General features: G+C 47.7%; 1 protein-coding gene across 1 annotated transcript in view; it reads right to left on the minus strand.

Annotated features, from left to right (window-relative positions):
- The window catches only part of LOC116972507 (unconventional myosin-Id-like), a 112,125-nt gene that overhangs the window by 51,567 nt on the left and 34,817 nt on the right, over positions 1-25,741 (minus strand). The window contains exons 14-17 of the mRNA XM_033020287.1: positions 25,125-25,257; positions 17,096-17,262; positions 14,638-14,845; positions 247-470 (exon numbers count right to left, since the gene is read on the minus strand). Coding sequence (XP_032876178.1) covers positions 247-470; positions 14,638-14,845; positions 17,096-17,262; positions 25,125-25,257 — 732 coding nt within the window. The remainder of the gene's footprint in view (positions 1-246; positions 471-14,637; positions 14,846-17,095; positions 17,263-25,124; positions 25,258-25,741) is intronic.

The following is a 25,741-nucleotide window of genomic DNA, read 5'->3' on the forward strand; positions in this document are numbered from 1 at the left end:
AGAAACAGTTAGACAGGTACATGGATAGGACAGGTTTGGAGGGATATGGACCAAGTCACACATGGCAGGTGGGACTAGTGTAGCTGGGACATGTTGGCCGGTGCGGGCAAGTTGGGCCGAAGGGCCTGTTTCCAAACTATGTGTCTCTATGACTCTCTATGACCCGACAGACACAAAGTGCTGGAGCAACTGACCTGCCTTTTTGTGCACAACTGGGCAAGAACACTCTTGACAAATATGTTTCACCTTCTGAAGAGGTACTTCATGTTCTCGTCAAAGGGGACCAAGACTGTGGGCGGCGTTGGCCAAACCACGCTCTTCCCGTAGTCGCTCATGCTCCGTACGTTCTGGAAACGCCTCATTATCTCCGTGAGATAGGCCTTGACTTTGTAGGTCTTGTAGTGAGTCATGATGGTGTAGACAGCTCTCATGCCCCGACAACGCTTCCTTGCCAGTGTTCCTCGCCAAATCTGTCAAGTGGCAAAAGCACAGGGGTGACATTAAGCGAGTTCGGTATTCCGAAAAACACAAGGAATCATGGGATTTGTCAAAGGTCACTCGCGATAAAGAAAAATCGAATGAAGCGCTGACTATACACACTGTGTATAAATTCTTATCTTTATTTATGTTTTATGTGTCAAAATATATTTAATCTGGGGAACAGGGGGTGCCAGGTAGCGGGAGAGCAGGGTGTAACAGCGAGAGAGAGAGAGAGAGAGAGAGAGAGATGGGGTAGATGCGAGTGGGAGGTAGACAAAAATGCTGGAGAAACTCAGCGGGTGCAGCAGCATCTATGGAGCGAAGGAAATCGGCAACGTTTCGGGCCAAAACCCTTCTTCAGACTGAGACAGGGGGAGAGACTGGACTGGCGGAGAGACATTCTAGGCAGCTGCGCGGACACAGACCCGCAGCCAGGACCGAACCGCCACTGGATGGTCCCCGTTCCCCCAGAGAAGAGCCGAGCCAGACCCAACGTCCCGCCCCCCCATTCGCGCCGGCTGCAAGTCTGGGGCCGCCACCGCTCCGGGCCAGTCCCGGAATGCCGGCCAACCTGGCGGGACAGGCAGAGCCGAGCTGGAGCCAGCTGGAGCGAGCTGGAGCCCCCCGGACACCCCCGGTTCAGGGTCGGGACGGGAACGGCCCAGCAACAACTTAACCGCGCCCGGACCGCCGGCGACACGGGCCCGATCCCGACCACGGACGAAACGCAAGCCTGCACACAAAGCAGCACCACACTTGCCGAGAATGTTTATAGCGAGTGACCTATGACCTGGGCATGCACAGTCGGAATACCAAACTCGCTTATACTTCACGTTTCATTCATGTCTCCACAACCAAGATGGCGCCTAAGATGGCAGCACAGTGGCGTAGTGGTAGAGTTGCTGCCTTACAGCGCCAGAGACCCGGATTCGATCCCGACTACGGGTGCTGTCTGTACGGAGTTTGCACGTTCTCCCCATGACCAGCGTGGGTTTTCTCCGAGATCTTCGGTCCCCCCCCCCCCCGCACACCAAAGACGTACAGGGTTTGTAGTTTAATTGGCTTGGTGTAAATGTAAATTGTCCCTAGTGTGTGTGTGTAGGATAGTGTTAACGTGCGGGTATCGCTGGTCGGCGCGGACCCGGTGGGCTGAAGGGCCTGTTTGCGCGCTGTATCTCCTGAGATTTTTATTTTTAAAAGCCCGGCGACTCGCTGCATGCTGGGCCCAGGAGTGGATCTGTAATCACTCATCACGGTGGTCCCAGACCTTCGTTCGCTCACGGGGACAAGGGGCAAGGGCGGGACCAGCGGCCCACCAGAACAAAGACTCATCGCCCACCCAGAACGAAGACACAACGGCAAGTGCAGCGGAAGATTGCATGCCCCGAAGACCGGAGACACGGGCGATGATGGACGCGAGGGGTGGGCCGGGAGGAGAGAAACATAGAAAAACAGGAGTTCGGCCCTTCGAGCCCATGGCTGATCATCTAAAATCAGTACCCCATTCCTGCACCTCATATTCCGCTTGGGCAGTCTGCACCCCAGCGGCTTGAACATTGACTACTCCAATTTCCGGTAGCCTTTGCTGTCTCCTCCCCTTCTCAGCTCTCCCTCAGCCCTCTGGCTCCTCCTCTTCCTTTCTTCTTCCCGCTCCCCCCCACCCTGCATCAGTCTGAAGAAGGGTTTCGGCCTGGAACGGTGCCTATTTCCTTCGCTCCATTGATGCTGCCGCACCCGCTGAGGTTCTTCAGCAATTTTGTCTACCGTGTCCCCATATCCCTTGATTCCTTGAGCCACAGGCGCTAAATCTAACTCTTTCTTGAAAACATCCAGTGAATTGGCTTCCGCTGCCTTCTATGGCAGAGAATTCCACAGATTCACAACTCTCTGGGTGAAGAAGTTTGTCCTCATCTTAGTCCTAAACGGCCTACCCCTTATTCTTAAACTGTGTGACCCCTGGTTCTGTAATCCCCCAACATGGGAAACATTTTTCTTGTATCTACAAGATCCTCTCTCATTTCATTTCTACAAGATATCCTCTCATCCTTCTAAACGCCAGTGAATTTAGACTGGGATATTGCTCTAGCTCTTGAGGGACATCGTGTCGGGCTTATCTAGATCGGGGGGAGGGGGGGACTCCATCTTTCCTAAGTCAGGGGATAAGAGGAGAAGGCAGGAACGGGGTACTGATTGGGGATGATCAGCCATGATCACATTGAATGGCGGTGCTGGCTCGAAGGGCCAAATGACCTACTCCTGCACCTATTGTCTATTGTAACATGTGGACGGGACTTTGGACTTTGGACTGTTTGTGTTTTTCGTAATTTTAAATGGTGCCAAAATTGTGGTGCTCTGTTCTAAATGGCTTACCCATTATTCTTAAACTGTGGCCCCTGGTTCTGGACTCCCCCAACATTGGGAACACGTTTCCTGCCTCTAGCGTGTAATAATAATAATAATAATAAATTTTATTTATGGGCGCCTTTCAAGAGTCTCAAGGAAACCTTACAAAAATTTAGCAGGTAGAGGAAAAACATGTAAGGGGAATGAAATAAATAGTAGAGACATGACTAGTACACAAAGTAAAGACAGAATACAATTCAAAACACAATATGAGGCAATTAATGTACAGATGAAAAGGGAGGGGGACGTGGGGCTAAGGATAGGCAGAGGTGAAGAGATGGGTATTGAGGCGGGACTGGAAGATGGTGAGGGACACGGAATTTTCGGATCAGTTGGGGGAGGGAGTTCCAGAGCCTGGAAGCTGCCCTGGAGAAGGCTCTGTCCCCAAAACTGCGGAGGTTGGACTTGTGGATGGAGAGGAGACCGGCTGATGTGGATCTGAGGGACCGTGAGGGTTGGTAGGGGGAGAGGAGGTCAGTGAGATATGGGGGGGCCAGATGGTGGAGGGCTTTGTAGGTGAGGATCAGGATTTTGTAACCCTTAACATTCTTATATGTTTCAATAAGATACCCTATCATCCTTCTAAACTCCAGAGTGTACAAGCCCAGCCGCTCAATTCTCTCAGCATATATCTCAGCAAGCTAAACTAGACTAAACTAAACTAACATAAATTAAACCAAACTAAACTAAACTATATTAAACTACATTAAACTAAAGTAAAGTTCTGAGTGTCAACATTGCTGTGGATTTATCAGTATTTCCACTGTTCCTTCCAGTGTACATCAGTGTACAATCTGAATCCTGCTTTACAAACTGGAAGTGTCAGATGTGGCTGTGCGGGGCGATTTATCAATCTACCATTAATTATTCACAGGAAAGTTCTTAATCACGATGCAGAAACTCGGCTTGGAATCCCACCAGGGATTATTTTTCAGCCTCCTCAGCACTGAGCGATTTCTTTTCCAGAGAGTGCGTTGGACTGATGTGGAACTCCACAAATGCTGAGGCTGCAGCTCAGTGTGTTCCGTTTAGTTTAGAAATACAGCGTGGCAACAGGCCCTTCGACCCCGTGTCCGCGTCGACCAGCGATCACCAGACACTAACACCCACCAGGGACAATTCTTTTACTTTTAATACCAAGCCAATTAACCTACAAACCTGCACGTCTTTGGAGCGTTAGGAGGAGACCGAAGATCTCGGAGAAAACCCACGCAGGTCACGGGGAGAACGTACAAACTCCGTACAGACAGCACCCGTAGTCGGGATCGAACCCGGTTCTCTGGCGCTGCATTCGCTGTAAGGCATCGACTCTACCGCTGTGCCACCGTGACCATGAACGGGTGATCGATGGTTGGCATGGATCGGGGGGCCGAATGGCCTCTTTTCATGCTGTATCTCTAAATTCAGCCCAAGGATTTTGGTACAGCGAACTTAAGCAGATGGATCACAAAAGATTCAGCATAACTTTCATTAAAAAATTAAGAATTAGATGTGACCACTCCGAAGACGATGTGCGAGAAGGAACTGCAGATGCCGGTTTACACCGAAGATAGACACAAAGTGCTGGAGTAACTCAGCGGGTCAGGCAGCATGTAATGTTTTATTCTTAATGTTTTAATGTTTTATGTTTTATTCATAATTGTTTACTGTATGTCGTGTTGCTACTTGCGGGCGGAGCACCAAGGCAAATTCCTTGTATGTGAACATACTTGGCCAATCAACTTATCCATTCATTCATCTTTGGAGAGAAGGAATGGGTGACGTTTCGGGTCGAGAGGCGCTGAGTTACGCCAGCGTTTTGTGCCTATCTTCGGTGTAAACCAGCATCTGCAGTTCATGTTCACAAGTTCACAAGTTAAAGGAGTAGATTTAGACCATTCAGTCTACTTCCTGCCTAAACATTTTAAGAAATGTCAGGTGGTCTTGCTTTGGACAGGGCAGAGAGAGATTTGCCCTGCATTTAAACCTGTTTTTTTACATTGCGGGCAGACAGTTAAACAGGTGTTAGAGTTGCTGCCTCACAGCACCAGAGTCGTAGAGTGATACAGTGTGGAAACAGGCCCTTCAGCCACACTTCTCCACACCGGCCAACATGTCCCAGCTACACTAGTCCCACCTGCCGGCATTTGGTCCATATCCCTCCAAACCTGTCCTAGTCGTGTACCCATCCATCCAGAGAACCGGGTTCGATCCTGACCTGTGTGGAGTTTGGGGAAAAACTTTTTCACCCAGAGAGTTGTGAATCTGTGGAATTCTCTGCCACAGACGGCAGTGGAGGCCAATTCACTGGATGTTTTCAAGAGAGAGGTAGATTTAGCTCTCAGGGCTAAGGGAATCAAGGGATATGGGGAGAAAGCAGGAATGTGGGTTTCCCCTGGGTGCTCCGGGTTCCTCCCCATATCCCGAAGGCATTTGGCTTTGTAGGTTAATCGGCCCTCTGTAAATTGCCCCCTAGTATGTAGGGAGTGGACGGGAAAGTGGGATAATGTAAACAGGGGATCGCTGGTCGGCGCGGACTCTGTGGGCCGAAGGGCCTGTTTCCGTGCTCTATCTCTAAAGTCCAGTCTAAAGGTACTGGATAAAGGGAATAACAATTAGTGCAAGATTGTAAATTGTCCCTAGTGTGTGTGGGATATAACTAATGGCACCGTCTCAGCTGCGGAAGTGGCGGCGCTGTTGAACAGCTGCGGCTCGCCTGCAGTCCGTCTGTTTTTACTTTTTGTTGTTGTTTTTTTTGTCTTGTTTTAGTTAAATTTTAGTTTATTAGGTGTGTTATGTGAGTGGGAGGGGGGGGGGTGAAACATGGTTTCTTGTCTCTTCCGTCAGGGGAATGCGACTATTTTTTGTCGTATCCCCCTTCTCTGCCTCCGTCTGCGCTGAGGCCTAATGGCGGAGCTGGCGGCCTCCAACTGCGACCGACCTCGAGGCACCGGAAGCAGAGCCAGCCAGGACTTACCAACGCGAGGCTGGCCGAATTCGGAGCTGTGGCGGCGTTCTGGCATTTGTGGCGGCGGCACGACTCGGGGCTGGGACGGTGCTCCGGTGGCTGATGCGGCACGACACGGGGCTGGGACGGTGCTCCGGTGCCTGAGGCGGCATGACACGGGGCTGAGACGGTGCTCCGGTGGCTGATGCGGCACGACACGGGGCTGAGACGGTGCTCCGATGGCTGAGGCGGCACGACTCGGGGCTGAGGCGGTGCTCCGGTGGCTGAGGCGGCGTTCCGGCGGCGGCGACCTGAATTCGGGGCTCGGCTGCGGGCCAGTGGACGACATCGTCGGGAGCTCGCAGGTCACAGGTTGGTGACCTGTTTTTCCGGAGCTCCCTCAACTACAGCTGCGTCCGCTGGCCTGGAGGGCGGCATCTGCGGCAGCTTCAACCGCCCCGGGCAGCAGAGCTTGAACCGGCCCGTTCGCGGAGCTCGGTTGAGCCGCGGGACTGACTTACCATCGCCCAGTGGGGTAACAACATCGGAGGCCTGGATCGCCTCAGCGCAGAGGAGGGAAGAAACAGTGACTTAAGACGTTTGCCTCCATCACAGTGAGGTGGTGCCTGGTGAACTCACTGTGGTGGATGTTAATTTGTGTTTATTGTGTGTTTTGTTATTTACTATTATATGTATGACTGCAGGCAACGACATTTCGTTCAGACCGAAAGGTCTGAATGACAAATAAAGGAATCTAATCTCTAATCTAATCTAATGCACGGGGTGACCGCTGGTCGGTGCGGACTCACAGTCACAGAGTGATACAGTGTGGAAACAGGCCCTTCGGCCCAACTTGCCCACACAGACCAACGTGACCCAGCTACACTAGTCCCACCTGCCCGGGTTTGGTCCATATCCCTCCAAACTTGTCCTATCCATGTACCTGTCTAACTGTTAAACTATAGGATAGTCCCAGCCTCAACTACCTCCTCTGGCAGCTCGTTCCATACACCCACCACACCCTGTGTGAATAAGCTACCCCTCAGATTCCCATTAAATCTTTTCCCCTTCACCTTAAACCCGTGTCCTCTGCTCTCGATTCCCCTACTCTGGGCAAGAGACTCTGTGCATCTACCCGATCTAGTCCTCTCTCATTGGGCCGAAGGGCCCGTTTCCACACTGTACCTCTAAAGTCTAACAAGTCTGAGTGCAAGACATCTCTACTAATCTGTAAAATCAGTTGCTCACTGCTATGACCAGTCTATGAATCCTCTTGAATTCCGTCTGCAGCTCAGTTGCGCGAGATAATTTTTTCAATGAATAATTAATTAAAAATAAATAAATTGCTGTGAAATTGCTGCATCTTCCAGGTAGTAAGACAGTCTAGATGCAGGAAAAATGTTCCCCATGTGGGTGGGAGTCCAGAACCAGGGGGTCACAGTTTAAGAATAAGGGGTAGGCCATTTAGGACTGAGATGAGGAAAAACATTTTCACCCAGAGTGTTGTCAATCTGTGGAATTCTCTGCCACAGGAGGCAGTGGAGGCCAATTCACTGGATGTTTTCAAGAGAGAGTTAGATTTAGCTCTCAGGGCTAAGGGAATCAAGGGATATGGGGAGAAAGCAGGAACGGGGTACTGAATTTAGATGATCAGCCATGCTGCCTCGAGGGGCCGAATGGCCGACTCCTGCACCTATTGTCTATGTTTCTATGCTGCTGTGTTCCTCCTCCTTTTGCTGTTCGGCTGCTGTGGCCTAGATTTCCACTGGAGGCCAATACCTCCACATCAACCGCGTGTCTGTACTACCTCATCAGAGACTTTAATCTGCTTATGTGAAACACTCAGTGAAAATTTAAAAAATCTTTTTAGTGCCTTGGAGGCACAATATGGAAGAAAGTCAACACACAATACACACAACTCCCTCCAGAGTCAGAGACAGTTTCTTCCCAGCTGTTATCAGGCAACGGAATCATCCTACCACAACCAGAGAGCGGTCCTGAACTACCGCCTGCACCTCCTTCAACCTCATCTATTGCATCCGCTGCTCTAGGTGTCGGCTGCTCTACATCGGTGAGACCAAGCGTAGGCTTGGCGATCGCTTCGCCCAACACCTCCGCTCGGTTCGCAATAACCAACCTGATCTCCCGGTGGCTCAGCACTTCAACTCCCCCTCCCATTCCGAATCTGACCTTTCTGTCCTGGGCCTCCTCCACGGCCAGAGTGAAGACCACTGGAAATTGGAGGAGCAGCACCTCATATTCCGCTTGGGCAGTTTACACCCTAGCGGCATAAACATTGACTTCTCTAATTTCAGATAGTCCTCACTGTCTCCTCCCCTTCTCAGCTCTCCCTCAGCCCTCTGGCTCCGCCTCTTCCTTTCTTCTTCCCGCCCCCCCCACCCTCACATCAGTCTGAAGAAGGGTCTCGACCCAAAACGTCACCTATTCCTTCGCTCCATAGATGCTGCCTCACCCGCTGAGTTTCTCCAGCATTTTTGTCTACCTGCTATCTACCTCATTGGTGACCCTCGGACTATCCTTGGTAGACAAAAATGCTGGAGAAACTCAGCAGGTTAGGCAGCATCTATGGAGCGAAGGAATAGGTGACGTTTCGAGTCGAGACCCTTGTTCGATTGTTCCAGCATCTGCAGTTCCTTCTTAAACAACTCGGACTATCCTCGATCGGACCTTGTTGCCTTTACCTTGCACTAAACATTATTCCCTTATCATGTATCTATACACTGTAAATACCTCGATTGTAATCATGTATTGTCATTCTGTTGCCTGGTTAGCACGCAACAAAAACAGTTCAGTGCGGTATTAATAATGTAAACACTAGGAACTGCTGATGTTTAGATTGTTTAAAAAACACAAAGTGCTGGAGTAACTCAGCGGGTCAGGCACCAATGACATGGACATAGACGTAGAAAATAGGTGCCATTCGGCCCTTCGAGCCAGCACCGCCATTCAATATGATCACAGCTGATCATCCAAACTCAGTATCCCGTTCCTGCTTTCTCCCCATATCCCTTGATTCCTTTTACCTAAAGAGCTAGATAGAGCTCTAGGGGCAAGTGGAATCAAGGGATATGGGGAGAAGGCAGGCACGGGTTATTGATTGGGGACGATCAGCCATGATCACAATGAAATACATAGAAAATAGGTGCAGGAGGAGGCCATTCGGCCCTTCGAGCCAGCACCGCTGGCTCGAAGGGCCGAATGGCCTCCTCCTGCACCTATTTTCTATGTATTTTCTATGTAGCTCTATCTAACTCTCTCTGGAAAACACCCAGCAAATTGGCCTCCACTGCCTTCTGTGGCAGAGAATTCCACAGATTCACAACTCTCTGGGTGTAAATGTTTTTCCTCATCTCAGTCCTAAATGGCCTACCCCTTATTCTTAAACTGTGACCCCTGGTTCTCGATTCCCCCCAACATCGGGAATTATTTTTCCTGCTTCTAGCCTGTCCAATCCCTTGAGAATTGAATAAGGCACGTACGTGGCGATAAACTCAACTGAACTGAATTGAATTGAACTATTATATTCAACATCTGGCTGCCTATTTATCTGCCACAGTTTCTACAGTTTCTAAATCCAAAAAGGATCTACCGATTTCAAGCACGTTACCCGGGGGGCCGGATACTTGCAGCTCCATGAAGGGACAACACATTTATCAAACTCACAAGTGAAAGGCTAAGGTCATGAAAGTAGGCCAGGCATCTTCATGTGATGTGCAGAGATGAGGCAGTGAATAACCAGATTCCTCTCTCTCTAAATCACAGGCAGCCAAGCACAGCAAATCATTCTTCTGAAGACAGGAACCAAATATCAGCGCTATTAAGAGTCAAGAGTGTTTTATTGTCATATGGCCTGGATAGAAACATAGAAACGTAGAAAATAGGTGCAGGAGGAGACGATTCGGTCCTTCGAGGCAGCACCGCCATTCATACATAGAAATATAGAAAATAGGTGCAGGAGGAGGCCATTCGGGCCAGCACCGCCATTCATTGTGATCATGGCTGATCGTCCCCTATCAATAACCCGTGCCTGCCTTCTCCCCATATCCCTTGACTCCACTAGCCCCTAGAGCTCTATCTAACTCTCTCTTAAATCCATCCAGCGCTTGGCCTCCACTGCCCTCTGTGGCAGGGAATTCCATAAATTCACAACTCTCTGGGTGAAAAAGTTTTTCTCACCTCAGTCTTAAATGGCCTCCCCTTTATTCTAAGACTGTGGCCCCTGGTTCTGGACTCGTCCAACATTGGAACATTTTCCTGCATCTAGCTTGACCAGTCCTTTTATAATTTATAAGTCTCTATAATATACCCCCTCATCCTTCTAAACTCCAGTGAATACAAGCCTAGTCTTTTCAATCTTTCCTCATATGACATCCCGCCATCCCAGGGATCAATCTCGTGAACCTACGCTGCACTGCCTCAATCACAAGGATGTCCTTCCTCAAATTAGGAGACCAAAACTGTACACAATACTCCAGATGTGGTCTTACCAGAGCCCTATACAACTGCAGAAGAATCTAGAAGAGGAGTGAATGAATAATGCGATGTAAAGCGCCTTGAGTATTAGAAAGGCGCTATATAAATCCCATCCATTATTATTATTATTACCTTAAAATTATCCACCGCTATCTGGACTGTCATAAGCAGCATTGTTTGTCTGTTTGTTTATTGTACTCTTACCATATAACCATATAACCATATAACAATTACAGCACGGAAACAGGCCATCTCGACCCTTCTAGTCCGTGCCGAACACATAATCTCCCCTAGTCCCATATACCTGCGCTCAGACCATAACCCTCCATTCCTTTCCCATCCATATAACTATCCAATTTATTTTAAATGATAAAAACGAACCTGCCTCCACCACCTTCACTGGAAGCTCATTCCACACAGCTACCACTCTCTGAGTAAAGAAGTTCCCCCTCATGTTACCCCTAAACTTCTGTCCCTTAATTCTCAAGTCATGTCCCCTTGTTTGAATCTTCCCTATTCTCAAAGGGAAAAGCTTATCCACATCAACTCTGTCTATCCCTCTCATCATTTAAAGACCTCTATCAAGTCCCCCCCTTAACCTTCTGCGCTCCAGAGAATAAAGACCTAACTTATTCACCTATCTCTGTAACTTAGTTGTTGAAACCCAGGCACATTCTAGTAAATCTCCTCTGTACTCTATTTTGTTGACATCCTTCCTATAATTGGGCGACCAAAATTGTATACCATACTCCAGATTTGGTCTCACCAATGCCTTGTACAATTTTAACATTACATCCCAGCTTCTATACTCAATGCTCTGATTTATAAAGGCTAGCATACCAAAAGCTTTCTTTACCACCCTATCTATATGAGATTCCACCTTCAAGGAACTATGTACGGTTATTCCCAGATCCCTCTGTTCAACTGTATTCTACAATTCCCTACCATTTATCATGTACGTCCTATTTTGATTTGTCCTGCCAAGGTGTAAAACCTCACATTTATCAGCATTAACCTCCATCTTCCATCTTTCAGCCCATTTTCCAAATGGCCTAAATCACTCTGTAGACTTTGGAAATCCTCTTCATTATCCACAACACCCCCTATCTTGGTATCATCTGCATACTTACTAATCCAATTTACCACCCCTTCATCCAGATCATTGATGTACATGACAAACAACAAAGGACCCAACACAGATCCCTGAGGCACCCCATTAGTCACCTGCCTCCAACCCGACAAACAGCCATCCACCATTACCCTCTGGCTTCGCCCATTCAGCCACTGCTGAATCCATCTTGCTATTCCTGCATTTATACCCAACAGTTTAACCTTCTTAACCAACCTTCCATGAGGAACCTTGTCAAAGGCCTTACTAAAGTCCATATAGACAACATCCACTGCTTTACCCTCGTCAATTTCCCTAGTAACCTCTTCAAAAAATTCAAGAAGATTAGTCAAACATGACCTTCCAGGCACAAATCCATGTTGACTGTTCCTAATCAGTCCCTGTTTATCCAGATGCTTATATATATTATCTCTAAGTATCTTTTCCATTAATTTGCCCACCACTGAAGTCAAACTAACAGGTCTATAATTGCTAGGTTTACTCTTAGAACCCTTTTTAAACAATGGAACACATGCGCAGTACGCCAATCCTCGGGACTATTCCCGTTTCTAATGACATTTGAAATATTTCTGTCATAGCCCCCGGCTATTTCTACACTAACTTCCCTCAATGTCCTAGGGAATATCCTGTCAGGACCTGGAGACTTATCCACTTTTATATTTTTCAAAAGTGTCAGTACTTCTTTTACTTTGAAACTCATAGTATCCATAACTACTCTACTCGTTTCCCTTACCTCACATAATTCAATATCCTTCTCCTTGGTGAATACCGAAGAAAAGAAATTGTTCAATATCCCCCCCATCTCTTTTGGCTCTGCAGATAGCTGCCCACTCTGTTTCTCCAATGGACCAATTTTATCCCTCGTTATCCTTTTGCTATTAATATAGCTGTAGAAACCCTTCGGATTTACTTTCACCTTACTTGCCAAAGCAACCTCATATCTTCTTTTAGCGTTTCTAATTTCTTTCTTAAGATTCTTTTTACATTCCTTATACTCCACAAGCACCTCATTTACTTCATGCTGCCTATAATTATTGTAGATCTCCCTCTTTTTCCGAACAAGATGTCCAATTTCCCTTGAAAACCAGGGCTCTTTCCAATTTTTACTGTTTCCTTTCAACCGAACAGGAACATAAAGATTCTGTACTCTTAAAATTTCCCCTTTAAATGTCCACCATTTCTCTTCTACATCTTTCCCATAAAACAAAATGTCCCAGTCCACTCCTTTTAAATCATCTCGCATCTCATCAAAGTTAGCCTTTCTCCAATCAAAAATCTCAACCCTAGGGCTAGTTCTGACCTTCTCCATAATTATATTGAAACTAATGGTATTGTGATCACTGGACCCGAAATGCTCCCCAACGCATACCTCCGCCACCTGTCCCATTTCCTAACAGGAGGTCCAGCACTGCCCCTCCTCTAGTAGGTACCTCTATGTATTGCTGCAAAAAACTATCCTGCACACATTTTACAAACTCCAAACCATCCAGCCCATTTACAGAATGTGTTTCCCAGTCTATGTGTGGAAAGTTGAAATCTCCCACAATCACTACCTTGTGCTTACTACTAATATCTGCTATCTCCTTACATATTTGCTCTTCCAATTCTCGTTCCCCATTTGGCAGTCTATAATACACCCCTATAAGTGTTGCTACACCTTTCCCACTTCTCAGTTCCACCCAAATAGCCTCCCTAGATGAGCCCTCCAATCTATCCTGCCAAAGCACTGCTGTAATATCTTCCCTGACTAGCAATGCAACACCACCACCTCTTGCCCCTCCAATTCTATCACACCTGAAGCAACGAAATCCTGGAATATTTAGTTTCCAATCACAGCCCTCCTGCAATTAACTTGCAAACCTGCAGTCTTTGGAGGGTGGGAGGAAACTGAAGATCTCGGAGAAAACCCCACACAGGTCACGTGGAGAACGTACAAACTCCGTACAGACAGCACCCGTAGTCGGGATCGAACCCGGGTCTCCGGCGCTGTGAGCGCGCTGTAAGGCAGCAACTCTACCGCTACTCCACCGTGCCACCCCATGTCTGATCATGTCTGATACTCTTATTATTTACAGATGACACTCAAAAGGGAACAGAAACTGGACCTGCGTACAGTGTTCAAAATTCCATCTCTCAAATCAACAAAGAGCTTTTTATTCAAGTGGCTTGGTAATTTTTTATGAAGCATTTCAATTGGCAACAACGTCCTTAGGGACAATCAGCGATTGTGAAATATGTCGTATAAATGTAAGTTGCTTTTAATCCGAATGACAGGATTGGATAGAGTGGATGTGGAGAGGATGTTTCCACTATTGGAGAGTCGAGGACCAGAGGTCACAGCCTCAGAATTAAAGGACGTACCTTTAGGAAGGAGATGAGGAGGAATTACACATGTCAGAGGGTGGTGAATCTGTGGAATTCTTTGTCACACAAGGCTGTGGAGGCCAAGTCAATGGATATTTTTAGGCAGAGATAGATAGATTCTTGATTAGGACAGGTGTCAGGGGTTATGGGGAGAAGGCAGGAGAATGAGGTTGAGAGGGAACGATAGATCAGCCATGATTGAATGGTGCAGTAGATTTAATGGGCTGAATGGCCTAATTCTGCTCCTATCACATGACCTTATGACAGGAAATATCAGCACTATACATTTTTCAGGGTCTCAACCAAGTTACATCACTTGTAGAAACAAGGAATTGCAGATTGTCACAGGACGCTGGAGTTACTCAGCGGGACAGGCAGCATCTCTGGAGAAAAAATATATTCTACCTTGATATAAACCAACATCCTGCAGTCATTTTGTTTCAGCAAGAAATTGCAGATACCGTTTTACAAAAAAAAGGACACCAAGTGCCGGAGTAACTCAGCGGGTCAGGCAGCATCTGTGGAGAACATGGATAGGTGACGTTTCACAGAGTGCTGGAGTAACTCAGCGGGTCAGGCAGCATCTGTGGAGAACATGGATAGGTGACGTTTCACAGAGTGCTGGAGTAACTCAGCGGGTCAGGCAGCATCTGTGGAGAACATGGATAGGTGACGTTTCACAGAGTGCTGGAGTAACTCAGCGGGTCAGGCAGCATCTGTGGAGAACATGGATAGGTGACGTTTCGGGTCTGGACCCTTCTTCAGACTGACTCCATTTTTAACACAGACTTCTTTGCTGCAGCCACAAGACATTGTAAATGAATGGACTGTGAATCGTTACCTTTTGCAGAAACAGTACGATGAAAGGAAATTTCTCTGCTCGCTCCGTCTCCAGTTCAAATAAAGTCTGCGGCGTTCGGATGAATAGCTTGGTCTTCCCGTACGCCACATCCTGCTGGAAGCCATGTTGGTCTATAATGGCTCGGACTGCCTCCGCATCGGTGGACATGAGATGATTCGGCCAGGTGTACTCACACGTCATCTTATACCTGCAACACATTTACAAACGAACATGGAATAATTTGTGGCGGATGGAACTGCAGATGCCGGTTTACGCCGAAGAGAGATACAAACTAGTCACAAGGTCTTCTTAAGTCTACTCCGCCATTCAATCTTGGCTGATCTGTCTCTCGCTCCTAACCCCGGTCTCCTGCCTTCTCCCCATAACCCCCTCACTCCCCTTCACCCCCCACAGCGAAATATTGGAGTAAAGGGCCTGTCGCACTTGGGCGTATTTGCGCGTCATTTACGCGACATAATTTACGCGTCACGACGCATTACGCGCGCATGGTGCATGGCGGCGTAGGCAGTGACGCAGGATCTTGGGATTCTCAAAATCTTGGCACGCCACCTGCGTGAAGCGCAAATGACGCTCAAGTGGGACAGGCCCTTAACTCAGTGGGTCAGGCAGCATCTCTGGAGAAAAGGAGCAGGTGACGTTTCGGGTCGAGACCCTTCTTCGGACTGAGAGTCGGGGGAGAGGGAAAATAGTGATACGATAATGTACGGAACAAATCAGAGCCGGCACAGAGGGGGGGGGGGTCAGCGAGAGAGGATGTCGCAGATCTCTTGGCGGAGAGAGGAGGAGAACCTCTTCAAAGTAGACATACCACGAGGGGATTTTGCAGTGGAGCAGTCGAAATGTGTGGGACGGAACTACAGATGATGGAGATTGAATTGATTGAAAGAATTAAAGATACAAGTTCAGTTCAGTCCAGCTTAGTTTACCGAGGTACAGTGAAAAGCTTTTGTTGCGTGCTAACCAGTCAGCGGAAAGACAATACATGATTACAATCGAGCCATTTACAGTGTACAGATACATGATAAGGGAATAACGTTTAGTGCAAGGCAAAGCCAGCAAAGTCCAATCAAAGATAGTCTGAGGGTCACCAATGAGGTGGATAGTAGTTCAGGACTGCTCTCTGGTTGTGGTAGGATGGTTCAGTTGCCTGATAACAGCTGGGAAGAAACTGTCCCTGAATCTGGAGGTGTGCGTTTTCACACTTCTGTACCTTTTGCCTGATGGGAGTGGGGAGAAGAGGGAGTGGCCGGGGTGAGACTGGTCCTTGATTATGCTGCTGGCCTTGCCGAGGCAGCGTGAGGTGTAGATGGAGTCAATGGAAGGGAGGTTGGTTTGTGCGATGGTCCGGGCTGTGTCCACAATTCGCTGCAATTTCTTGCGGGTCTTGGATGGAGCTGTTCCCAAACCCAGCTGTGATGCATCCCGATACAATGCTTCCTACGGCGCATCTGTAGAAGTTGGTGAGATATGTCGGGGACATGCTGAACTTCCTCAGCCTTCTAAGGATGTAGAGGCGTTGGTGTGCTTTCTTGGTCGTTGCTTCAATATGGGTGGTCCAGGAGAAGTTGTGGGTGATATTGGCTCCTAGGAAATCTCTACTTCGGCGTCATCAATGCAAGACTGGTGTTGACTCAAAACGTCACCTATTCCTTCTCTCCAGAGACGCTGACTGTCCCGCTGAGAATTCTGTGGAATTCTCTGCCTCAGAAGGCAATGGAGGCCTATTCTTTGGACGCTTTCAAGAGAAAGTTAGATAGAGCTCTTAAAGATAGCGGAGTCAGGGGATATGGGGAGAAGGCAAGAACGGGGTACTGATTGGGGATGATCAGCCATAATTCCTGCAATTGAGGGAGTGCAGCGTAGGTTGACATCGTTAATTCCCGGGATGGCGGGACTGTCATGTGCTGAGAAAATGGAGCGGCTGGGCTTGTGTACTCCGGAATTCCGAAGGATTAGAGGGGATCTTATTGAAACGTATAAGATTATTAAGGGTTTCTACACGCTCGAGGCAGGAAATACGTTCCCGATGTTGGGGGAGTCCAGAACCAGGGGCCACAGTTTAAGAATAAGGGGTAAGCCATTTAGAACGGAGATGAGGAAACACTTTTTCACAGAGAGTTGTGAGTCTGTGGAATTCTCTGCCTCAGAAGGCGGTGGAGGCTGGTTCTCTGGATACTTTCAAGAGAGAGCTAGATAGGACTCTTAAAGATAGCGGAGTCAGGGGATATGGGGAGAAGACAGGAACAGGGTACTGATTGGGGATGATCAGCCATGATCACATTGAATGGCGGTGCTGGCTCGAAGGGCCGAATGGCCTACTCCTGCACCCATTGTCTATTGTCTATTGTCTAATGTCTACTCCAGCATTTTGTGCCTACACTTCCATAACATTTGGCAACTGTTTTAGCGCGCACTGTCGCACCGGCATTGGATTTACCTCAATAAGAAGCGATCGTACGGTTGCCGATAGGCAAATCCAGCCCGTCTCACACGCACGTTTTCCAACAGGCCCAGATACTCCACCTGGTGCCTGCAGCGTTCGTAGTTGAACAGCACCGGGGATTTTTGGTCATTCGGTTTGATGCATCGCACGTAGTAAGGTTCCTGAAAAGAAATTAGTTCATTCAATAGACAATAGACAATAGGTGCAGCAGTAGGCCATTCGGCCCTTCGAGCCAGCACCGCCATTCAATGTGATCACGGCTGATCATCCCCAATCAGTACCCCGTTCCTGCCTACTCTCCATACCCCCTGACTCCGCTGTTTTTAAGAGCCCTATCTAGCTCTCACTTGAAAGCATCCAGAGAACCTGCCTCCACCGCCTTCTGAGGCAGAGAATTCCACAGACTCACAACTTTCTGTGTGAAAAAGTATTTCCTCATCTTCGTTCTAAATGGTTTACCCCTTATTCTTAATCCGTGGCCCCTGCCAACATCCCCCAACATCGGGAACATATTTCCTGCCTCTAGCATGTCCAAACCCTTAATAAACTTATATGTTTCAATAAGATACCCTCTCATCCTTCTAAATTCTGGAATATACAAGCCCAGTCGCTCCATTCTCTCAGCATATGACATTCCCGCCATCCCGGGAATTAACCTGGTGAACCTACGCTGCACTCCCTCAATAGCAAGAATGTCCTTCCACAAATTTGGAGACCAAACCTGCACACAATACTCCAGGTGCTCTCACTAGGGCCCTGTACAACTGCAGAAGGACCTCTTTGCTCCTATACTCAATATCCTCTTGTTATGAAGGCCAACATGCCATTCATTTTCTTCACTGCCTGCTGTAACTGCATGCTTACTTTCAGTGACTGATGAACAAGGACCCCCAGATCCCGTTGTACTTCCCCTTTTCCCAACTTGACACCATTTAGATAATAATCTGCCTTCCTGTTTGTGGCCAACAAAGTGGATAACCTCACATTTATCCACATTAAACTGCATCTGCCATGCATCTGCCCGCTCAACAAAGATAGACCCAAAATGCCAAAGTAACTCAACGGGACGGGCAGCATCTCCGGAGAGAAGTTTTGGGTCGAGACCCTTCTTCAGACCGAGTCTGGGGTAGAGGGAGACACAGACATGGAAACGAGAGATCAAAGGGGATGAAGCTCATGAAAATATAGAATAGATCACTGTTTGCTCGTGGAAGGTGACAACGAGGTGCACAAAGATAAATTTTAATCAGGAGGCCAGTTAAACTGGTCGGAGAACTAGGATGGGGGAGGGATAGTGAGAGAGGGAAAGAAAGGGCTACTTGGTGAGAGGTCGATATTAATACCGCTGGGTTACATAGAAACATAGAAAATAGGTGCAGGAGGAGGCCATTCGGCCCTTCGAGCCAGCACCGCCATTCATTGCGATCATGGCTAATCGTCCCCTATCAATAACCCGTGCCTGCCTTCTCCCCATATCCCTTGATTCCACTAGCCCCTCGAGCTCTATCTAACTCTCTCTTAAATCCATCCGGGCCTCCACTGCCCTCTGTGGCAGGGAATTCCACAAATTCACTACTTTCTGGGTGAAAATGTTTTTTCTCACCTCAGTCTTAAATGGCCTCCCCTTTATTCTAAGACTGTGGCCCCTAGTTCTGGACTCGCCCAACATTGGGAACATTTTTCCTGCATCTAGCTTGGCCAGTCCTTTTATAATTTTATATGTTTCTATAAGATCCCCCTCATCCTTCTAAACTCCAGTGAATACAAGCCTAGTCTTTTCAATCTTTCCTCATATGACAGTCCCACCATCCCAGGGATCAATCTCGTGAACCTACGCTGCACTGCCTCAATCACAAGGATGTCCTTCCTCTTAGGAGAAAAAATATGTACGCAATACTCCAGATGTGGTCTCACCAGAGCCCTCTACAACTGCAGAAGAACCTTTCTACTCCTATACTGAAATCCTCTTGTTATGAAAGTTTGTAAGCTGCCCAAGCGAGATATGAGGAACGAAGATAGTTTTGTGTCTATCATCAGTGAGAAAAGGTCCCTACTGCCCACCTTGCCCACACCAGCCAACATGCCCCAGCTACACAAGTCCCACCTGCCTGCATTTGGCCCATATCTCTCTAAACCTGTCCTATCCATGTACCTGTCTAAATGTTTCATAAATGTTGCGATAGTCCCTGCCTCAACTACCTCCTCCGGCAGCTCGTTCCATACACCCACCACCCTTTGTGTAAAAATGTTACACCTCTGGTTCGAATTAAATCCTATTTATATCAAGAGGACTGGAATACAAAAACAGAGATGCAATGCTGAGACTCTATAAGACAATAGCAGGAGTAGGCCATTCAGCCCTCCGAGCCAGCACCGTCATTCAATGTGATCATGGCTGATCATCCCCAATCAGTACCCCGTTCCTGCCTTCTCCCCATATCCCCTGACTCCGCTATCTTTAAGAGCCCTATCTAGCTCTCTCTTGAAAGTATCCAGAGAACCGGCCTCCACTGAGGCAGTGAATTCCACAGGCGCTGGTCAGAGTAATGTGATCAAATTTGGGCCCCATATCTGAGGAAGGATGTGCTGGCTCTGGAGAGGGTTCAGAGGTTTACAAGAATGGTTCCAGGAATGAATGGATTAACATATGATGAGCATTTGACAGCACTGGACTCGCTGGAGTTTAGAGGGTTGAGGGGGGACCTCATTGCAACTTACAGAGTAATGAAAGGCTTGGATAGAGTGGATGTGGAGAGTATGTTTCCGCTAGTGGGATAGTCTAGGACCTCAGAGCCTCAGAATTAAAGGGTGCTATTTTAGAAATGAGCGGAGGAGGAACTTCTTTAGTCAGAGGGTAGTTAATCTGTGGAACTCATTGCCACAGAAGGCCGTGGAGGCCAAGTCAGTGGATATTTTTTAAGGCAGAGATCGACAAATTCTTGATTAGAACGGGTGTCAAGGGTTATGGGAAGAAGGCAGGAGAATGGGGTTAGGAAGCAGAGATCAGCCATGATTGAATGGCGGATTAGACACGATGGGCCGAATGGCCTAATTCTACTCCTATAACATCTGAACTTGTAAATCTTTCTCCCCTCACCTTAAACCTATGATATGACAACAACAAAATAGGTGGACTAAGCAAATGGACACAATTTTGGCACATGCAGTTCAACATAAGAAAATTGAAGAGCCTTATTCAATTTTAGGTCTGAAGACAGGTTCTAACATGAAACGTCACCTACTCATGTTCTCCACAGATGCTGCCTGACCCGCTGAGTTACTCCAGCACTCTGTGAAACGTCACCTATCCATGTTCTCCACAGATGCTGCCTGACCTGCTGAGTTACTGCAGCACTCTGAGAAACATCACCTATCCATGTTCTCCACAGATGCTGCCTGACCCGCTGAGTTACTCCAGCACTCTGAGAAACATCACCTATCCATGTTCTCCACAGATGCTGCCTGACCTGCTGAGTTACTCCAGCACTCTGTGAAACGTCACCTATCCATGTTCTCCATAGATGCTGCCTGACCCGCTGAGTTACTCCAGCACTCTGTGAAACATCACCTATCCATGTTCTCCACAGATGCTGCCTGACCCACTGAGTTACTCCAGCACTTTGTGTCTTTTTTTTAAAGCAGCATCTGCAGTTCCTTATTTCTACAGAACTGCAAGTTTAGTTGGTTAATCTACACAGCATGGAAACAGGCCCTTCGGCCCACCGAGTCCATGCCGACCATCGATCACCCTTTCACACCAGTTCTATGTTATCCCACTTTCTCATCCACTCGCTACATACACTACGGGCAATTTGCAGAGGGCCACCTTTGACCTGCGTCCCAAAGACCTGTCCGTGTTTGGGACGCGGGAGGAAACTGGAGCACCAGGCAGAAGCCCACGCATTCACAGGAAGAACCTGCAAACTCCACGCTGGCAGCACCCGAGGTCAGGATTGGACCCAGGTCTCTGGGGATGTGAGGGAGCAGCTATAGGGGGCGTGTGAAAGTGAGACACACCCTGAACTCACTTCACTGTAGAACCTTTTATTATCTGCACTTTCTCCAAAGAGAATCCAAAGAGATTTTATGTGGATGAAGGGAAGAAAAGTAAGTGGGTAGAGAATAGGAACCTGTTAAAGTCACCAATGCGTGGAGTCACAGGAGATGGGCAAGGTCCTCGATGAGTATGTGTAGGAAGGAACTGCAGACGCTGGTTGTACACCGAAGATAGACACAGAATGCTGGAGTAACTCAGTGGGACAGGCAGCATCTCTGGAGAGAAGGAATGGGTGATGTTTCTGGTCGAGACCCTTCTTCAGTCTGATGTCAAGAGTGTTTCATGGGCATATGTGTCAAGAATGGAACAATGAAATTCATACTTCAGCACCTTCACCGGCCTATAATGCAATTAGTGCAAGTATTTCTCTTCTGTTTTTTACCGTGGAGATAAACATAAAGAACACACACACACGCACAGTATGTGTATTCTTAAAATATACATATATAATCATATTTTTTTAGATGTTAAGAATTCACACATATATATTACATGCATATATCACACACACACATACATATGTGCATGAGGTGTGTGTGATGTGTGTGTGGGCGTATTCAAATATATATTATATAATCATATATATATAATATATATATATTGAGAATGCACACATATATATTACACACATATATCACACATCTTCTCCGTGGATTGTCACCTTGTCGTGGTGGAGAAGCTTGTGTGGACCTGAGATCCTGAGAGCGATGCCGTCTGGAGCTATGCTCCTGGTAGGGCCACCCATGGCGGTAAGGTCGAGGGGGGAGGTCCCTGACAAAGAGCAATCCAACCAAGACCTCAACGGTGGAACAGGCGGAGGACGATGGCTGACCTTAGTGGAGCGTCACAACGGCTGGGAAGGCGGATGAAGGCTGCAGCAGAAAAGGGTCTCCGGTCGTCTTGGACTCCATGCCACTGAATCCTGACCCAGATCTGTCAAGGACGTGGGGTGGCTGTCTGTGCACCAGTCTCCCCACGTTAAACAAAGTCACGCACAGGCGTCCTCCAACCCTGGAGACACCCCTGGTCAGCCATGACCGAAGGGGGCCTAAGAAGATATATCTCTCACACACACACTTACTTAAAATCCAATATTTCTTAAAAGTTCAGTACATATATATATTTATGTAAATATATTATCCATAGAAACATAGAAATTAGGTGCAGGAGTAGGCCATTCGGCCCTTTGAGCCTGCACCGCCATTCAATATGATCATGGCTGATCATCCAACTCAGTATCCCGTACCTGCCTTCTCTCCATACCCTCTGATCCCTTTAGCCACAAGGGCCACATCTAACTCCCTCTTAAATATAGCCAATGAACTGGCCTCAACTACCTTCTGTGGCAGAGAATTCCATAGATTCACCACTCTCTGTGTGAAAAATGTTCTTCTCATCTCGGTTTTAAAGGATTTCCCCCTTATCCTTAAGCTGTGACCCCTTGTCCTGGACTTCCCCAACATCGGGAGCAATGTTCCTGCATCTAGCCTGTCCAACCCCTTAAGAATTTTATAACTTTCTATAAGATCCCCTCTCAATCTCCTAAATTCTAGAGAGTATAAACCGAGTCTATCCAGTCTTTCTTCATAAGACAGTCCTGACATCCCAGGAATCAGTCTGGTGAACCTTCTCTGCACTTCCTCTATGGCAATAATGTCCTTCCTCAGATTTGGAGACCAAAACTGTACGCAATACTCCAGGTGTGGTCTCACCAAGACCCTGTACAACTGCAGTAGAACCTCCCTGCTCCTATACTCAAATCCTTTTGCTATGAAAGCTAACATACCATTCGCTTTCTTCACTGCCTGCTCCACACATTTATTACACACACATACAATTATATATATATATATATAATTGTGTGTGTGTGTGTGTGTGTGTTGAGACCGAAAGGCTCAAACAAAATTGCTGGTCTACAGAGCCGTTGTCCTCCCTACCCTGTTGTATGGAGCCGAGTCATCGACCACCTGCAGCAGGCACCTGAGAGCCCTGGAACAATACCATCAGAGATCCTTACGAAAGATTCCGAGGACAAGATTGGGAGGACAAACATCTTTTTGGAGGAAGCCAACATGACCAGCATCACCACCACAATAATGCAGCACCAACTTCGATGGACTGGCCATGTCATCCCGATGTACAACACACGCCTCCCTAAACAGATCCTGTACTCTCAATTGAAGGAAGGTTGGCTAGCCCCCGGCGGGCCAAAGAAAAGCTTCAAGGACATCAAGAACAGTCTGAAGAAATTCCACATCACATCGAGCAACTGGGAGCACATTGCACTGGACAGGCAGGCGCTCCTGGAGGAAATCCGTGCAGGAAGGAGCCGCACGTCACGAAATGGAACCACGCCGTGTGGCAGAGACAAAGTGACAGCACCGTAAGGAGAGAGAGAAGAGAGAGAAGGAGTAAACGGGTCCTTTTCACAATGGCAGGCAGTGACTAGTGGGGTACCGCAAGGCTCAGTGCTGGGACCCCAGCTATTTACAATATATATTAATGATCTGGATGAGGGAATTGAAGGCAATATCTCCAAGTTTGCGGATGACACTAAGCTGGGGGGCAGTGTTAGCTGTGAGGAGGATGCTAGGAGGCTGCAAGGTGACTTGGATAGGCTGGGTGAGTGGGCAAATGTATGGCAGATGCAGTATAATGTGGATACATGTGAGGTTATCCACTTTGGTGGCAAAAACAGGAAAGTAGATTATTATCTAAATGGTGGCCGATTAGGAAAAGGGGAGATGCAACGAGACCTGGTACACCAGTCATTAAAAGTAGGCATGCAGGTGCAACAGGCAGTGAAGAAAGCGAATGGTATGTTAGCATTCATAGCAAAAGGATTTGAGTATAGGGGCAGGGAGGTTCTACTGCAGTTGTACAGGGTCTTGGTGAGACCACACCTGGAATATTGCGTACAGTTTTGGTCTCCTAATCTGAGGAAAGACATTGTTGCCATAGAGGGAGTACAGAGAAGGTTCACCAGACTGATTCCTGGGATGTCAGGACTTTCATATGAAGAAAGACTGGATAGACTCGGCTTGTACTCGCTAGAATTTAGAAGATTGAGGGGGGATCTTATAGAAACTTACAAAATTCTTAAGGGGTTGGACAGGCTAGATGCAGGAAGATTGTTTCCGATGTTGGGGAAGTCCAGAACAAGGGGTCACAGTTTAAGGATAAGGGGGAAGTCTTTTAGGACCGGGATGAGAAAAACATTTTTCACACAGAGAGTGGTGAATCTCTGGAATTCTCTGCCACAGAAGGTAGTTGAGGCCACAGTTCATTGGCTATATTTAAGAGGGAGTTAGATGTGGCCCTTGTGGCTAAAGGGATCAGGGGGTATGGAGAGAAGGCAGGTACAGGATACTGTGTTGGATGATTAGCCATGATCATATTGAATGGCGGTGCAGGCTCGAGGGGCAGAATGGCCTCCTCCTGCACCTATTTTCTATGTTTCTATGTTTCTATGAGAGAGAGTAGGGGGCTCGATGACTACCAACCACCGCCAGTCTCCACTGCCCACGTTGCACCAAGGTGTGTGGATCGTGGATCGGCCTCTACAGACATCTGCAGACCCACAATTAGACGACCCTCTGGAGAGGAGAGGACAGTCATACTCGTTTTGAGTGACCGCCGATGATGATGAATATATATATATATACACACACTAATATAATTATATTTATATATATATATGTGTGTGTGTGTGTGATATATATATTTATATAAATATATATACTGAACTTTCTTTTGTTTATCGTATTGTTTACAGTGTACCATGTTTACATATTCTGTTGTGCTGCTGCAAGAATTTCATTGTTCTATCTGGGAAGAAGGGTCTCGACCAGAAACGTCACCCATTCCTTCTCTCCAGAGATGCTGCCTGTCCCGCTGAGTTACTGCAGCATTTTGTGTCTGTTATTGACAATACGGCACGCCTGACTCTTGACTCTGCTCGCTTACCTTGCATTCCAAGTTAACCACCAGGGCAATCATGGAGCTTCTGAAGAGGGTGGCTGCTGTCAGGGGTCGTTTGGTGACCTGGGTGATACTGATTTCCCCCTCCGGCCACATGTCCTTCAGCACGGGGTTGACACTGCGGACAGGGAGAGAAAAATCATATTGGGGGAAAAACAAAGACACAGAGTGCTGGAGTAACTCAGCGGGTCAGGCAGCATCTCTGGGGACTGTGGATAGGCGACGTTTCTGAGATGCTGGTGTTGTGGACAGCACATTCGTTTAATTTGCTCACAAGGCATTAAACCTTCTTCAGGCTCATGGAGTTTACTTTAGTTTAGAGATACAGTGCAGAAACAGGCTCTTCGGCCCACCGGGTCCGTGGCGACCAGCGTTCCCCCGCACACTAACACCATCCTACACCCACTAGGGACACTTTTTACATTTACACCAAGCCAATTAACCTACAAGCCTGCACGTCTTTGGAGTGTGGGGAGGAAACCGAAGATCTCGGAGAAAAACCCACGCAGGTCGCGGAGAGAAGGTACAAACTCCGTACAGACAGCACCCGTAGTCGGGATCGAACCCGGGTCTCTGGTGCTGTGAGGCAGCAACTCTACCGC

Source organism: Amblyraja radiata, chromosome 4 (genome assembly GCF_010909765.2).
Source record: "Amblyraja radiata isolate CabotCenter1 chromosome 4, sAmbRad1.1.pri, whole genome shotgun sequence".
Classification (NCBI taxonomy): domain Eukaryota; kingdom Metazoa; phylum Chordata; class Chondrichthyes; order Rajiformes; family Rajidae; genus Amblyraja; species Amblyraja radiata.